Below are 17,279 nucleotides of genomic sequence, written 5' to 3' on the forward strand. Positions count from 1 at the left end.
AAAAGCATGTACACAAGCAGCCTCTCATACATTTCTGGGTTGGGTTATTAGTTACATTAAAATAGTTACAGATGAGTAAGCTACAACTTGGAGCAGAGAAGCTTTGAAACATAGATGCATAGAAACATATACATTTGAAAAAAATTGAAAGATTCATAGTTGTAAATTTACTTTTTCCTAGTTTTATTTTGGTGGCTGGGAAAGTATGTGTTAGCCCTTTGTCCACTGTAATCTAACCAAAACATACAGCAGGAAAAACTTGCCTCCTTGGGCCAATTTCTTAATTTGCCCCTCTTGTGACTTCACTCAGCCTTATTTTTTTTCTTCTTGATTTTTAACTCCCTAACCTCTTTCATTTAGCAAAAGCTCTCCACAGCTGTGGCTGAGAGGAAAAAAGTGTCCTCTTCTATCCAGATAATGTAAATAATAGCAGTAAAACTGTTCTAATTAACAGAATTGCACAAGAGAAGTTTCTGACTCCTCCTTCAGTTTCCCTTCCCAGAATTGCCTAACCTTTGGGGCAGGAAATGTTGAAGTATGGGAAGCACACAGAAGTACATGTAAGTAGCTAATCAGTCCCTAATCAGTGGTCAGCAGCATCTTTAGTGAGCTTCCAACTCCTCTGCTGCCTTATTTGGGACTGGGTTTGAGTGGGAACAAACTTTGCTACATTCCAGAACACCGTAGGTATCTCTGTGAGTTATTTTCATTCCCAGCCCTCAATACACACATTTTCCTTTCATTTGTCTAAAAAATAGGTATGGTTTCCCCAAAGACTGAGAAACCAATAAAAGTCTTGATTTCAGATACTTGTTTGCAAGTTCGACTGAGGGGCCGAAGAAGGATTCCAGAGAAAAGTGTATTCAGTTGTAAGATCTATATGGTCTCTAATAGCTGATACCTTTTACAAGCAAAGGAGGAAGGTCTTTCTTTTAATGTTCACACCAAGCTGTACACTTACCTAAAGCAAGTTTCTCAAAGGTATATACAGAAGCAAAGTTCAGTAGGTTTTTCGTGTTGAATTATGTCTATGCAGGAATTGACTCTCTCCAAAAGGGAATTCTGTAAAGTAGTGTACGCTTTCTTTTCTGCTGTAAAATGAAGTTTGATATCATGATTTATGCAAGCAAAAGCTGGTCAGAATCTTTTAATTCATGTTCAGTTTGTTCATTTCAAACGTCTATGTCTATCTGCAGTTGCTTGGGTGGGAAAGTTTGGAGTCTCCATCACAAGAGGTCTTTAAGGTCAGATTATAAAAACAACTGTCAGAGGTGATACTGATAGCTCTGTTATGGCACAGAGATGTGGCTGTGGTGAAGGTATGTTAAGGTCTTTTCCTGCCCTATTTCTATAGTGATAATTAGAAAAGCCTGATTTTATGGTATTTTTTTAAAGCTGATTCTACTGTCATGCAGAGGTAAATCAGGAATAACTGCTTAGGGTGGTAAACCAAATTCAGTACATGAAATCAGAGATGGGATCTTTGAAGGAAAAGAGTTTACAAAAGAAAAGAAAGCTAAAGAATGGAAGTGAAATTGTAGCAGTGCATGGGTTCTGTGATATCAAGTGCACTTGTCTCATTCAGATTGAGTATCCTACTAGTGTGAGGCTGTGAGATCATTAGCTTGTGTCAGGGACACTTTATAGAAGTTAATGGATCCAATAGGGCTTAGTAATTTCCTTCACCTTTTCTAACTCTCTCAACCATTTCTCCTTGAAGCAGTCACTTCCCTGAATGTGGAATCTCCTCAGCTTAATATCAGTATGCTCTGTTAGCAGGAAACAACGAGCATGGTCTTGCCCATTTTAGAGCATTCTTAATGCTTTCATGATGTTAAGGGACTGATTTTGATCTCACTTCACTATACTGACTTTAACCGTAGTGCACATGCTTTGATGTCCAGGGAGTAATGCTGGTGTAAATGGTATAACAAGAACCATGCAAAACTCATGCTCATGTGCAACTGCAGGTCTTTTAAGATATGCTGTGATGTGGGTGATACAGGGGAGCCTCAGGTACCTCTGGATGACCTTGCTCCAGAACTTTAAGCAACACTGGCACATTAGTCTGGGTTATACAGGCTGTATATGCCTGCTCTGCTGAGCTGCTATCCAAAGGACCAGAGCGGCTGTCTATGTCTAGGGTTGCTGGAAACCAGTGTGGTACTGCATTGTGTAATACAAACACCCTTAAATGTTGCCAGCTGGAAGCACAGGATCTTTTAATTTAAGGCTTGTTGAGGTGGAAAGTTGATCCAAAATAACTATTCCTAAATTCTTCATGGTATAGGAGCTTTTGTTCCAGAATAAGAAGTCTTAATCTGAATATCTAATCTGCTTTCAATTAATTCCTCATGGCACACTTATATTCCAGAATAAGTACTCTCACATGGGAAAATAATCAAGAATTAGTACTGAACTTTGAATTCACAGCCTGCTATCTTCCGAATTAATTTCCATGTACTGATAAATCCTTATAGCTAGACAACCCCACAAACAATATAATGGGGCCTTTTTTGGCATGTAATCTCATAGCCACAATTTGAGAAAGAACTTTTTGATTCTGCTACAGGAATGAGCTTTTGGGCTACTTGTACTTTGACTGAAATTTGCTGTTGTCAGTTGACAAGTTCTCAGGTATATTGGCCTGCCAGCAGAATGTAAGTGGATGAACTTGATACCTCATATGTTATTATATTCCCGTTGTACACTGCTTTGGAGATCAAGTCTCATCTGAACATAGCAATAGTGGCTTGCCCAGTCATCCAAGGCTTTTTATCCTGGATGACCTAGAGGTTGCAAGAGAGCCTGATTAAGCTGAGAGCTGCAAGGATACTATCAAATTGAAATCTGCTACAGCTGATACGGACAGGGATACTGGCAACTCGAGTGCAGATTTCACATAGTGGGAAAGATAAGAGAGTTACGAGTGGATTAAGTCGTTGCTTTAGGACCTATGTGACCTATACTAAGCAGCATAGCCATGGAATGTTTTCATACTATTGTTTACATATACACACCTATACACAGCTGTCTTGTCTTTCCCACCCCCCAGTATTTGAGTGTACCTGTGTGTCTGTTGCGTTTAAAAGCTAAGCTTGAAAAGGCTAATGCAGTGTCAGTTGTTACCAAAAAAAAAAAAAAAAAAGAAAAGAAAAAAAAAAGAAAAAAAGAAGAAAATGTCTGAGTATCTTTTCATCTTCTTCACTTAGTGTGTGGCCTGGGCCTGCTTTATTAGACACTAACTGCATGTTGCATGGTCACTACCTTGGTGCTCTTCTTGCTACTGCTGGAGTGATTCAGAAACGTTAATGACCATCTTCCTCACTGCCTACAGGGGTAATGCTGTGTTGTACAGCCTAGGAACTGAAGTATAAAGAAAGGATTAACAAAAAAAAAAAAAACTATTGATTTCAGAAAACCACGTTCTCTTCTCCTACTTATCCTCAGTTCCTATCTGCTATTTTGCTTTTCAAATGGGAAGTTTTCTTTGCTTACTCTTTCTGCGTGACTGGGATATCGGCAGTGGGATACTGGGAATACAGAAGAAAGAATTTTCTTGCTTTCAGGTCTAGTAGCAGGCAATCCTTCAGTGTGCACAACTGAAAGGAAAGTCTACCAAACAGATATGGTAGAAATTACTACACTTTGGGAGAACTAAAATCTCCATATTGCCACTAGAACAGACATGTTTCTGAGGAGATACAATTTTCACAGTATAAATGCACATATTTGTTCTGAGAGGAATTATAAAGCAAGGATTTCAAATTTATATTAAGCCAAACAACCACTAAAGGAGTATACAGTCACTCAGGCATATTTCCTATACCTACTGTCCTTCTGAAGTGGAGTGAAAGCTTAAATCTGTAGACAAAATGTAAATCAACATGGAAGGTTTTAAGGGCAGACACTGCTCACATTAACAATGTGGGACAGGCAGGCACTGTCCACTGAAGCTAAAAACCAGTCAAATGCACATATTTCCTCTATATCATTTCAGAGCACCAGAATTCTCAAACTAATGAAATAACAATTTATAGTTGAGCAAGAAGAGCCATTTCTAAGCGCTGACTTTCTAGAGCAAAAACAATGTGTTTTCACTTTGGAAGCCCATACATAGGTTAATTTCAGAGCTTTCAGAGGGCTTTCCTTGAAACTGCTAAATTTGAAATCCATGGTGTTAACTCCATCATCATTATGCTGATTCCTCAGCTAACTGCCAGATTTGAAGGGTGTAACATAGAAAGCTTCCATTAGTGCTGTAGTACCTTCTTTGGATATATGTAATATCTCCAAAAAGAAATGATAGGAAGACAGTGGCTAAGGAGAGCAAGTTAATCATGCTGTAGTCTGATTCAAAAGTATTTAGGTATCAGACTAACCTGAACTCAGCAGCAAATCTATACTCCAACTTCCTAATGGGAGGGTATAGATAAGACAGAGTCAAGACTTTTCTAGGAGATGTTCAATGAAAGGATAACAGGTAAAATGGGCACAAGTTGCAGCAAGGAAAATTCTGATTAGATAATAGGAAGACATTTTAACTATGAAGGTAGTGATGCATTGCAGCAGAGGCCAAGAGAGGAGGTGAAATCTCCACCTTTGGAGACAGTTATAACATGACTGGACAAGGTCCTGAACAACCTTGTCTAACTTGGCCCTGCTTTGCCCTTCAGAGGGCATCTCTTCCAACCTTCTGTGATTCTGAAATATACAATGTTAAGATATATGTTGAGTCCAAAATAACTCTGAGAAACTGAAATTCAGTTACCATTTCCAAAACTTTATGTAAATGTTTAAAATACAAATCACTCAGAATATATTGTTATCCGATTTATACTGACTTCAGAAACCTTCGCTGAGGTTAACAGAGATGCTTCAGATGTGTCTTGACATAAATGAGACAAGAATCTGTCTTTCAGCTGTTAAAGCTACAGCACACAAAGCTACTTTCCACAGCCCTACAGAACTTATTTTTCATATCCGTACTACACATAGGCTGAAATTCTGAATATCTAAAAGAAAGGTTCTAACCTCTTGAATGAACTAAAGAGGAGGAAAAGGTGTTATAGCATGGAGTGAATGAATCTTGCTTTGGTTACCTAGAACTCCGTGCTGTTTGCCTGCAGTCCTCTATAGTGGTGTAAGAACAATGGGGTCATTAGACTCAAAAACGCTCAAAAAGGAACTCAAAAGCAAAGCAGTTGTTAGTGTTGGCTAAATCCCAGAAACTGTAGAACAGCCAGAACAGTCAGGCTGCTTGTCATGCTAGCACCTTCAGGGAGAAAATGTCACAGCTTCTGCTTTAGATCACGTTTGCATAGTCTCTTTTTTTCAAGCTCTGTATTGGAGGCTAAGCTTTAGCCATTTAAAATGTATTAGCAAATGCGTTGTGCATGATTCTCTTTTTTGAAACAGGCTTTGGAGATTCCCACTGTATATTGAATTCCCACAAATGACTGGTTGTATTTGTGTAATTTACTAATAGTAACAGGCAAATACACTGGTGGCATTTTTTAACTTATCAAATCCTTTTTTTTCTTTTAGCTTATCTTCAGTCAAATCAGGTCATGGGCTGGGGAGAGAAAGCAATTGAACTACGCTCTGTGGAAACAGGGAACCTGGAAGGAGTATTTATGCACAAGAAAGCACAGAAACTAAAATTTCTATGTGAAAGAAATGACAAGGTACAGACCACTACAGTGCGGTGACATAGCAAAAAATGAGCAATAGTTGACTAAGAAACTATTTAATTCTTTTAACTTTCTGTTTACATTGCCTATTTCTTACCTTAGTGTAAGTTTCCCATCCAAAGCAAATGTAGTCACTGACCCCACAAACCACTCACTGTAGATATCCTGCGCTTTGACGGAGTCCTACTACACCTACTACAGCCAGCTCTTTTATGACTCCTGTTGCACCTAGCCTTCACGGATTTCACACAAGCTGGCCAGACTCCAGCACAGCAAGTGTATTGGGGAGGGCTGGTGAGCCACTGTATTCTCATAATGCCTAACTACAAAACTGCCTCTCCTGGGCTACTGAAATTGTGTGTGATTCAGAGCAGCCATCAAGAAAAAAAACACTCTAATAGTTGAGATATTGCAAGCACTGGAGTATAGATAATCAAGTATGATTTCTTGCATATGGCATGGCAGCGCTTGATAAATGTTTTCTGAAACCTGTTTAGTCCCACTGTTATATTTAGAAAACTGGGCCCCAAACTGTTTAGATTAGCTAATTTTTTTAAAATGTGCTCTCCTGTCTTTCCAAATAGGAAAAAGGAATATACCAAAAATATCACAGTTGTAGCACAAGCACTGTTTTGCTTTCTCATGGAATTAAAATTGAATTGGAATATATGCATCATTGTATTTGGGACAGTATTGTTCTCTCTGATTTCCTATATGGGTAAAAATAGTCTCATAAATGAAACTGACAGCTTATCTTTTTTTCTTTTCAAGGTATTCTTTGCATCTGTACAGTCAGGAGGCAGCAGTCAAATTTACTTTATGACTCTTGGTCAAAATGTACTATTCAACTGGTAAATCACATCAAAATGAAGGATGTTTTGAAATTCCCTCTAGCTAGCAGTGTAAAATGCTTGGAGGTAATACACACAAATTTGCACTTTTTACCTACAAGAATCCTGACATTATTAACTTATCAAAATTCATATTCTTTTAGTTTGGAAAGAATTCCATTTTCCTGTCAAACTTTTGCAAACATGTTTAGTTCCATTTTCTAAAATACATTGTAAACCAAGACTGTATTCACAGTGTTAGCAAAGAGCAACTGTAATGAAGAATGTAGTCAATAGAACAAACTCCTGTACTATGAAAAGTGTACCTTTTTTTTTTCCACAGACAGTGTAACACAGTTAGCTTGAACTGAAGACTCTTTTTTGGATGGTAACATCTGTATGTAGATATAAAATATACAAACATATTGGGTGACAAACTGGATATTTTGAATTTGTTTTGGCTTGCTTTACATTTTAACAAAATTGTTACTGTTTCACTAAAACACATTTGTCCAAGTCTTCTAATCAGTGAAAGAGCAACTGTTCATTAAGGGGCCTAATGCAGATTTGGACAATGAGGGATTGTATCTTGTCCCAGGTAGAATGGGTGCATTTCACGGCACAGTTGTAAAAGCAGCTACTCTGGACATGTGCCCCATGTGGTAAATTTTAAAAAATACAGGGGACAGTCTTCATGTTTCTCTCAGGGCTGGATGTCTCAGCCTTTAGACACAGTTACTGTAGAATGTATTTGTAAAAATAGTTTAAATAGTAGTTTGTCAGAATCATTTATGCATAAATGCATTATGGACCTGAACCTTTAAATTTTTACTCAAACAAGTGACCCATACTCATGTGAGTTGATTTAAAGGCACTACCCTTGTGTACAAGGGCACAGGATCAGGCACGTTCCCCCCCGCCCCTTGCTCTTTAAGCATCAAGTCTTCATGTATTTGTGTGTAAATATAATCTTTCCAAAATGGATATCAAGATTAACAAATGTATTCTTAATATAGTTATGAAAATATCCAAAGAGTCAATCTATTATAAATAGAAAATATAAATAATTTCAGGTGCTTTTTATGCTAACTACATCTAAACAAAGCTGCATCCACCAGTGGTATTGGTGCCAGTGTTTCTGCCGTAAAACTGTTCTCAGGGCCTTGTAACTTGACCGTAAAACTATATAAACGTTCTAGGATTAAATTGTAGGGTTTAATGCAATCATCATTTAGCTGATTTTTGGATGTGCTTTGAAAATGTAAAGATCAAATAAAAAGCAATACAAAAGAGCTCATTCCAGACGTGATACAGTATGGGTGACACGGTATGCAAAAGTGAAATCATTAGCTACAGTGTTTAACAATGGTTATTTTTTACTTGAAATATGTGATACTGAAAGGTGCAGGGAAAGTGTACTGGAATATCTGGTCATCTACCTCAAGGATGATGATTCAAAATTGACTAAGAAGGGGTGAAATTAAAGTTGTTAGAACTGGTAGCTGTTTTGTACAGTATGTCAAGTTAAGTTAGTGTTAGTAGATGTGTTGTGACTGACAAGTGCTCAGATTGCAACCATCAGCTCCAGAACTGGTATTCTTGTACATAACTTCAGCAGAGAAGTCAAGGAATGAATCAAACTGGGGACTGATCACCATTTTCACTCCCAGTAGTGGCACCTCAAGTGCTGCAGGGCAGACCGGAGATGCCTACACTGTTGCCATGTTTTTTGGCTATATGGAGGACTGCACTTTCCAAAGTTTTTAACCTAGCACTTTTCATGAGCACTAGTTTATCTACAAATGTGTAGTGTTTTTTATGAAGTATTTTCCTCTTAATGTTTTAACTTACAAAAAATACAAGCCTAAAGACATGCTAAAAAATGTGCAGTTGCACATTCAAAGTAGATCTTAATGCATGCAACTAATCAGTTTGTGCACAGACTTAAAATCTGAACAATATACTGTGCCCAGGAAGAGCTGCACAAAATCAGGTCTCTATTGATTTGTAGTAGTGTTCCTACCTGTTGCCCATAGGCAGGGGGAAATAAGCCAGACATGCATTTTTGCCTGGCCTGGATTCCCATGCTACTGAACATGGGGCTTGTTTTGTTCACCTTTCACCAAAAAAAACCCTTAACAGAAACTACACTTTCTTTGTAACAGAAAGTTACGAATACAGGCCAAACATAATTTGCTAACAATCAGAAATACAATTTTTTAGCTTTTGACTTAAAGTAAAAATTCTAAGACACTGTGAAGAAAAGACAGCTTTCATTTTATACCCAATGGGTGTACAGAACTTGTTTTCAAAACTGCTCTTGCTACAAGCAATCAGTGATCCAGGCTGTCATATAGTATTTTTAAAAGCATGCTTGTCATCGCAGCCTCTGCATTACATGGGAAGTATGTGAGTTTTTTTCCCCTCTCATTTTGGTGTCAACAGGTAGGAGGCAGATTTTTCCTGACACTAGGCACCAGTTCAGAAGAATTAGCAGAGGACAGGGGAACTTGGAACAGCCCATGCCAAGAGATTAAAGAAGCTAATGTAATTAAATTTTTTAATATATATTATCGTAACAACAAAAAAAAAGTGACAGTAAGTTGAAACTGTAAAACTGTTTAGCTCCACACCAGGGAAAAAAAAAAGAGTTTGAGAGAGGGAATGTACGTTATTGCATTAAGAATGTAATCTCTCATTCTGCACCCCTAAGTTGTTTTCAGCTGTAATTCAAGGTAGTGAGTTGGATTTTCATGCTTTCCTTTTTTTTTTTTTTTGCGTGTAAAGCTGTTGGAGCCATTTGGGTTACATCGATGTGTAAATATGGTAACAATTAGGCCCTTAGAGGTAAATGCTTTAAAGGATTTAGAAGTGGGATTCCAAGTAATAATGGCATTTGGGTGCAACAAGGAGAAAAATGCGTGCATAAGACTATGAAGAGAAAATCAGAATGGCTGAAGATGAGAAAGAGCTCAGATGTTGAGAACAGTAATTGAAGAGAATGGAAGTGACTGAAGAGAAGGGAGAAGCTGAAGAAAGTAAACAGGAATAGCCAAAGAGGGAAGAAATGGATGTCTAGAACAGTGTCTTGTTATACGAAGAAAAAAAGAAGGTTAAGAGATGTTAAGGAGAGGAAAGTAACCAAAAAGATGGAAAGGTATCTGGAGTGACTGATGGTCTGAATGCTGAATGAGAGTTCTGAATAACTGTTAAGAGCTCAAAGCAAAAGTTCAAAGGCTGGAGAAAAAAAAAAATCCAGAGGCCCAAATTTTTAATGCCATAAACCTAACTATGCAAAACGTGTATCAGATTTGTAGTTTCATTCTGTGAGGACTTTCCCTAGCTGTATCCTTTCATTAACTTTTAAAAGCAAGGCATGAACAGCTAAAATGGGTGGGTTTTTTGTTGTGAAGTCACTTTGATGTGAATAAATTTTATAAGCAGAGAAGATCAGAATATTAAGGATTCCTACCATTGATTCCATTGATATATGCAGTGTCCTAATGACAGGTGGTGTGACATTATATTTGCCCAGACAAGTCTGTGCTAGTATTACATCAATATAGTATTGTATGGGACTGCTCCCATTTAGGAATTGTGAACTCTATTCTGCAGCCTAAACCTTGACATGTGACTTTAAAAACTGGGAATAATGCAAGCTATGTACTGTACATCATGTATGTGGGTTTTTTATTGTTCCGTAATGTTCAGATTGTACATTTGAAACAGTAATAAAAATAATCTGAAAAACAAAACTAATATTTTGCTTGTGAAGTTCTGTTATATTGGTATAAGCCTATTGTAAAAATCATAGCAAGTTTTGTTTTTTAAATCCAGTCAGTATAGCCAGGGGAATGTCTGGCTCATTCTGTCTATATTTGCCTATAAAAATGAAATGAATATGTTTCCTTGCAATGGATAAAGATGTTGAGGCGACAGTGTGAGAGTTCAGACTACACCAAATGCTAGTAAGGATGACAGCCAGCACTGTACTGTGTGCTACTAATGAGCTTTACAAGCGAGTTTCTGTGCCTCTGCCTCTCTCTTTACAGAAGTATCAGGTAGGATGGGGGGCAATGAAACTAGAGCGAAATGACAGCTTGCAGGCAGTGACACTACAACTGGCTTTTATGCATGTTTATCAGTCTGAATGCCAATTTAGCCCTTTCACTTTTTCTCAAGTGTGCTCACTCAGTTGTCTTTTGCAGCATATAAAGTGTATTGCTATACATAATAAGGCACAATGGCACATTGTAACTGTACCATTTAAGAGTGAAAATTAGGAAATTAAGCATTTAAGTCAGTGTTGGAGTTGGAAAGGGTGAGGGCATGAGGCAAGATTTCTGTGAGTTTTTTTTAAATGAAGATGAGTGTCCTTCTGCAAGTTCTTATCTATCTCTTCCAGCCTAGTAGAGCACGTAAGTTTCCAGTGTTTGATGTATGGCGTGGGATCTGTATCAGAAGTTTAAAGGTAACACGGTTGCTTGATTGAGTAGATCAGACTACTTTAGTCAGTTGTCATTGTTCTTTCCACTAAAAGTTATTTCTGAGCTTCAGTAGCACCATATACCTGGATTCTTCCACCCCAGTGACTTCAAATGAGTTTGTCTCCCCATCCTAAGAGGAAAACATACTGAGCTCATGTTCCAGTACAATTCTGTTTGTGCGCAGGAGCTTTTCTCCGGGTTTTTATTTGCTTACCTCCCTCAAAATCAGGCATGACTGTATTAAGTACAGAGCAACAAAAATTCTGACTTCCTGCTTTGTCAGTGACTCAGTTCTGCAACATTCACTCTGCACTCTTCTGCAACAGTGATTTTTACATGCATGACTAGTGCATTGGGAAATGATGATGCCAGTTTTTTCACAACATTAACGCAAATGAGACTGTTTTCTAGCACCAACACAAAAAATCTTGTACCCACCCCTATGTATGTGAAAAAACATGCAGGTAAGGATGAAGGATTTACTATTTTCAGGTTACCCTTTTTTGTTTTCTGACTGTACATATGTGTTACCTTGGTAAAGGGTAGTAATACATGCAGTGAGAAGTGCTGATTTTATTAAGAACCTGTTTTTTCCCTTGCTTTTAATATTGTCAGATTTTGCACTGTGGACTACAGTTTCCATCTTCTGTGTCCACTATTATCAGTTGATTTGTTTCTCCTTAATTTTAGCCAAGATGGTTCCACTGTTTCCAGGCTAGGGACAATATTTGTTTTGTCCATGTTCATTTTTGTAAAAAGAGAAAAGCAAAACCAAAAACAAACAAACAGACAAACAAACAGGCAGGCTTTTCTGTGGAAGAAAAAAAAAAGTACAAAAATTCAGGAATCAAAACTTGAAAATTGGTTGGCAAGCTAGTCTACTGGTCCTTTTACCTTTTGCCATTCCAATGAGAAGGAACTCCTATTTAAAATTTCTCCATTTTGGGCTAAGTTATAAATCTAAAAATAGATATTCAATATGCTCAATTTAACCATTCATGAAAGCCTGTCTCCCAAAATCCTAGCAGGCATACTGCTACAGCCTGAACAGCCTGGTCATAAGCATGACTTTTCCTACAGTTGCAGTTCTGGGCCAAGTCAAAAACCAGCAATAAAGGTGGTTACAGCTAGGCAGTAAGATGGACCTATATACACACACAGTGCAAGTTACCTTGTAGATCACCCAAACTATGTATTTTGTATTTACTTTCTCCACTGGAGCTGAAGTGAAATAGGTGGGTGGGATTTTTTGTTTTTTGGGTTTTTTTTTTTTTTTGGAATACTTTGTTCCATGGTACCAAATTGCTCTGCAGTGAGATTGTTTCTCCAAAGACCATTGTAAAGGCTAGCTTACAAGTTCAGTTCCATATTTGGACAACTGTATTTAAGTTAAATGAAACATCAGCAAACCTGCAATCTCTATAAGAAGACTTTTCTATAGATCCTAAAACATGTGCAATACATCAAGCTTCCCCGTAACAAAAGTATAAGAGATCTTCCTGCTGATAGTCCATCACTTTCTTAAACTGCTCTTCAAAGTGCCTACTGCTGATTAAAGTGCAAGACAACGTCTACTGGATAATCACTTCAGATCTTATTTTAGCAGTTTAATCACTTCCTGTTATTTTCAAGGTTGGGTTTACAAAAGCACCTAGGAGATAATGGTGAAACACATGGGAAAGGCTATTTTATTTTTGTTCCCAAAACGAAGTGGCAAAAAATTGTGTTTTATAGTGAGCTTTGATTTTGTGCAAGAGCAAATTGTTTTTTACCTACAGCACATTGTATTATTTTGTGCCTTTTGTTTCTCTGACACCTTAAATGTAGTATTTTCCACAACATAATAAACTTTTCCTACTAAACATAGCCTGTTCCTCACAAGCATTACTATAGAGGCTAATTGGTGGGGTATTTTTAAGGCACATTGTGTATACAAACTGAGAGCATTGGCTCCTAAGTATTGCTGACAATTTGAGCCTATGTATTGATCCTACAGAGGTAGACACTGGTACGGTTCAGCATTTAAGTACATGCTTGGTCTTAGGTGTGTTGAATAATCATATTGTCTTCCATAAGTGAGTTTCTTTACATGCTCTGATGGAAGAGGCTCAACACGATGCACTTGTGGTTTCCGTGATTCTGATATAGCCACCTTTTGACAAATCGTCACCCATCATTAATGATTCTCCAAGTGCTTCCAAAGAATTTCTTCACTTCCAGTTTCTAATGCAGCTACAGATTCTACCCCATTGGTCAGGTGTGGCAAAGTAACCACATCAAGAGGAACTGACAGACAGAGCCAGTCATAAAAATGTGCTGTCCCTAAATAAAACTTAATGGAAGGGCAGATTCTTCCAGTGCTGATAACCGTAGAGCAGAAAGATATTTACTCTGCTTCAGTTTTGAAATTGGTATGTTAGCTAGACCTCTGCTGGTGAGCAAGAAGATAACAGGAACAGGTACACAGAAGGAACTACAAAACTATGCAATACATACAAATTTATCTAAAATTATAAAGTGTTACTCCACTATCAGTCTATAAAAGATAGTTTCATAGCTTTCCCGAGTGAAACCTCAGTGACTTACAATAAAAAATCCTGAAGACAGTGGTACACATAACAATTAGCACAGCTAAAAATAGGATCTTTTTTCTGCGAATTGTATCACAACCACATACAAATGTGCAGAAAAGGCAGGAACAGTCCACAGATTTCCTCATTATAACTGATGACTCATTTTCTAGTCGAAAAAAGTCTAAGCCGCAAACCTCTGGGCAAGGCTTGTATGTAATGTGAAACATTCATCCTGTGCAACATTAATAAAAAGGTGTTTGGCTTTTGTTCATTTTTTAAAACATAAATGCAATTTTATCAGTCCACACAACAGATCATGTGTACACCAAAAAAAAAAAAAAATTAAATGCATTAACGTTTCATTCAACACCCTGGCTTCACCATAAACACAACTGATTTGTTTTAAATTTTCTCACTAAGGACTTCATTGTTACATAAATTCAAGAATTCCAGTCCAAATGCCAATAGAGGCTTGTTTCTACACCACAGCATCTAATTCTTCAATCTGTTTTAAATGGTTCAAGCAACAAGTTTTCCAGTTTCCCTAAGGCAAATGCTCCATAATCTCAAAGGCTGAGAACACAATCATTCTCAAGCTGTGAACTCATAGAGAACTGCTTCCGGCCCAGCATGTGAAGCCGCTCTAAGCTGCAGCCCAACTTTGGTCTTTCGCATTTTCAAAGGCTTATCTGGACCAGCAACCCTAAAAATAAAAGAAACAGCTTCTCTTCTTCCTCTTCCTGCCCTTTTACCTTCACCTTTCTCTCCTCAACCCTGTATTGCTACTTCATAGCCTGTTATGTTTCTTCTTAAAAATAAAAATCAGTTCCAATCAGATTTATAGATGGCACCAAAAACAAAGAGACAAAGCAATGAAGAGAGATTAGAACAGGGACTGTTTCAAGCAAGAGGTAATAAGTACTAAAGTCCTCAATCCCCAGAATTTCATTAATACTATAAATGATTGTGACATCATAAAGGAGAACAGGATGATCTGGAGAGCTGGAGCAGCAGTGGGGTGAAATTCAGTAGTAAAAGACGTAAGGTCACACACTTAGGGACCAATAATAAGAATGTCTCCTAGCAAATGCTGTTAGAAACAAAGGAGAAAGACTGGTGAATTTTTCAAAAGCAGGGTGATTATGACTCTCAACATACTGTAGCTATGAAAAAGATAAATAAAACTTTAGGAGGTAGCACTGAGACATCTCCACTACAACCAGGAATATATTCATCCTGCTATGGATGCAACAACGAGTCATTACGAACCTGGTCAAATTAAAAAAAGAACTGAAGGAGGAACAGGTGCAGCAAGAGGTTCCTAAGATGATCTACGCAATAAAAGGCTCTTTATTGTTCAAGAGATGGAAAGATCCTGACTTGTTCACCCCACAAAAAATAAAAAAACCCTCTGAGATGACATGCTAGCGCTGCAGGAGGAAACGACGAGGGAGGGCTGCCACCGACGCTGGAGCACAGGCCAGCAGGTACGAAGGGGCCCTCTGGGGCTCCGGGCTCCACAGCCCGTCCCTAGCGCCCGGGCGGCGCCGGTGCGGCAGGGTCGGCAGGGGGAGGCCGGGCGGCGGGAGCGACCCCCCGGGCAGCGCCGGCAGATGCTCGGAACCGAGACGCTCCCAGCGACACCGCCCCGCGGCCACCCAGCTGTTCGTCGTCCCCTCGACCGCTCCCCCCTGCTCCGCCCACCGGCTCCTCTCGCTTTCGCTTCCTTCATTACCTCTCCCCCTCCGCCGAGCGCTCCCCGCCGCTGCCTTCCTGTCACCGGCTCCCCCAGCGGCCCGCCGGCTCCTCCCCTCCCCCTCCGTGACCGTTGGGAGCTTTGAATGGAACGCGGCGCGCGCGCGCAGCAGTCCCGCCCCTGCTCGCGCCATGGCGGCGCCCCGGCTCGGCCCGTGACAGGAGGAGGCCGCGGCCGCCGACTCCCGCCGCCCTCCCCCTCCCCAGCGGCGGCCCGGGCCCCGGCTTTCGCTCCCGGCGGCACGGGGGGAGGGCCGCGAGGAAGCTGTCATGCAGGACCCTACCCCGGAGCGCGACAGGAGCGCCCGCCCCGCGGAGGAGAGGCAGGGGGTCGCGGCGGGGCCGGCGGCCGCCGCGAGCGGGGCCTCCTGGCTCCAGAGGGTCTTTGAGGAGGTGCGGGGCTCCTCCCAGCTGAGCGTGGCTCCCGCGGAGCCGCCCCCCGTCACCGTGGTGGCGGTGGAGCGCTATCTGGCCGCGGCGCCGCCGCCGCCCGCCGCCGCCCCCCAGTACTGGTACGACGTGACCATCGCGGACGGCGCGTGCCAGCAGCGCTGCTACCTGGCGCCGCACCTCAACGGCCTGGTGCAGCGCGCGCACCTGCGCGCCGGCGCGCGCCTGCGCCTCACGCGCTGCGCCTACCTCTACGACGAGAAGCGCCTCAACTACGGGTTCCTCTGCCTGGAGGGGCTGGAGCGGGCCGGGGGCGCCGCGCCCGCCGCCGCCCCCGGGGCCCGCCGCCGCCCGCCGCCGCTGCGGGGCGAGAAGAAGCACTACCTCCCCCTCTGGAACAACGAGGACCCCTACGGAGACATATGGGTGGCGGAGAAGCCCCCGGCGCCGGTGGACGTCGACGGTAAGCGGCGGGCGGGGAGGCCCGGGCAGGTGGCGCCGCGCAGGGCGGGGAGGCAGGTGGCGTGTCCTGGGCTGAGCGGCTGCCTCACACCCGGGGGAGACGTGCGCTGCCGGAGCCACCCACGCTGCCTGGTTATTCACGTTATTTATTCACCTGTGCCGGGCTCCACGGCCAGAAGCGAGCCTCTGGTTGCGTGAGGCGCCGCGCCAGCGAGGATGCGTCATCGTAGCTCTCGCAGGCTATGTGTATTGTTATTATTTTGCGAGAAGATTTCTTAAAGTTTTCCAAGCGTTGACTGAAAACATGTGGCTTTGGTGCTTGGGCTGCATCTTCTCAGGTTTCATAAAGGTCTGCTCTGGCAACAGTCTGTTGGCTGGTCTTCGGGATCGAGCGCTTGCGCCTAGTAACAGCTGCCGAAAACGTGGTCACTGTTAAGGGGCTCCTGCCAGTTCACGGAGCCAACTGCAGAGGCCTATGCAGAACTTACTGCAGGAGTGTGGGGTTCTTGTAGGTTAAAATACATGTGTTTTGTAATAGCCTTTTTGCTCATCTGACAAACACTTCTGTATAATTTAAAAAGTGTAACTAGTCTCTTTTAAGTGATAAAATAACTGCTCTGTGCAGGTAGCTCAGAGCAGGGTTTCAAGGTGTGTAGTATTAGCAAATAAGCCTTTTTAAATGTCAGAAACATTAAGAAGATACACACAAAATTCTGATCTGTGACCTTTACTATTAAAAACCACTTAAATGTTCAACCATTAACACTCTGTTTTGGTCTTTTTCCTTTTTCCCTAGTCTCCAAGCTGACTTCTCTTGGTCAGCTGGAAATGACCTGGAGAAGCAGAGTTCACTTCCAGCCACTGCTCGTGAGAGTCCTGCACAAATCTAGACTAAGGTACTACGGGAAACCAGACAAAAAACTGGATATGCCCTATCAGGTAAAGAGGGATTTGGTTAGCACTCTTGAGCAATAGTAGTAGGATGTTGGGAAATTATTGCTCCCACGTAGCACATACAGTTAAGAATTATGCTGTAGTGAATTTATGCTAAAAAGGCTACCTTTATAAAAATTGTAAGCCCTTAAAAGT

The 17,279-nt window shown here is 41.0% G+C and overlaps 2 protein-coding genes and 1 long non-coding RNA gene across 5 annotated transcripts in view; 2 read left to right on the plus strand and 1 right to left on the minus strand.

The window, feature by feature from the left end:
• Nucleotides 1-10,282, plus strand: part of NRK (Nik related kinase) — a 108,433-nt gene extending 98,151 nt beyond the window's left edge. The window contains exons 30-31 of the mRNA XM_064518227.1: nucleotides 5,548-5,687; nucleotides 6,465-10,282. Of these exons, the coding sequence (XP_064374297.1) occupies nucleotides 5,548-5,687; nucleotides 6,465-6,548 (224 nt within the window). The 3' untranslated portion in view covers nucleotides 6,549-10,282. The remainder of the gene's footprint in view (nucleotides 1-5,547; nucleotides 5,688-6,464) is intronic.
• LOC112997205 (uncharacterized) overlaps nucleotides 1-15,681 on the minus strand; it is a 30,765-nt gene extending 15,084 nt beyond the window's left edge. For both annotated transcript variants that reach the window (XR_010391032.1, XR_003262639.2), the window contains exons 1-2: nucleotides 15,319-15,681; nucleotides 962-1,091 (exon numbers count right to left, since the gene is read on the minus strand). This is a non-coding gene — a long non-coding RNA (uncharacterized LOC112997205). The remainder of the gene's footprint in view (nucleotides 1-961; nucleotides 1,092-15,318) is intronic.
• The window catches only part of RADX (RPA1 related single stranded DNA binding protein, X-linked), a 30,369-nt gene continuing 28,559 nt past the window's right edge, over nucleotides 15,470-17,279 (plus strand). For both annotated transcript variants that reach the window (XM_026123079.2, XM_064518228.1), the window contains exons 1-2: nucleotides 15,470-16,191; nucleotides 16,987-17,129. In XM_026123079.2, coding sequence (XP_025978864.2) covers nucleotides 15,609-16,191; nucleotides 16,987-17,129 — 726 coding nt within the window. In that variant the 5' untranslated portion in view covers nucleotides 15,470-15,608. The remainder of the gene's footprint in view (nucleotides 16,192-16,986; nucleotides 17,130-17,279) is intronic.

Source organism: Dromaius novaehollandiae, chromosome 11, assembly GCF_036370855.1.
Source record: "Dromaius novaehollandiae isolate bDroNov1 chromosome 11, bDroNov1.hap1, whole genome shotgun sequence".
In the NCBI taxonomy this organism is placed as follows: Eukaryota; Metazoa; Chordata; class Aves; order Casuariiformes; family Dromaiidae; genus Dromaius; species Dromaius novaehollandiae.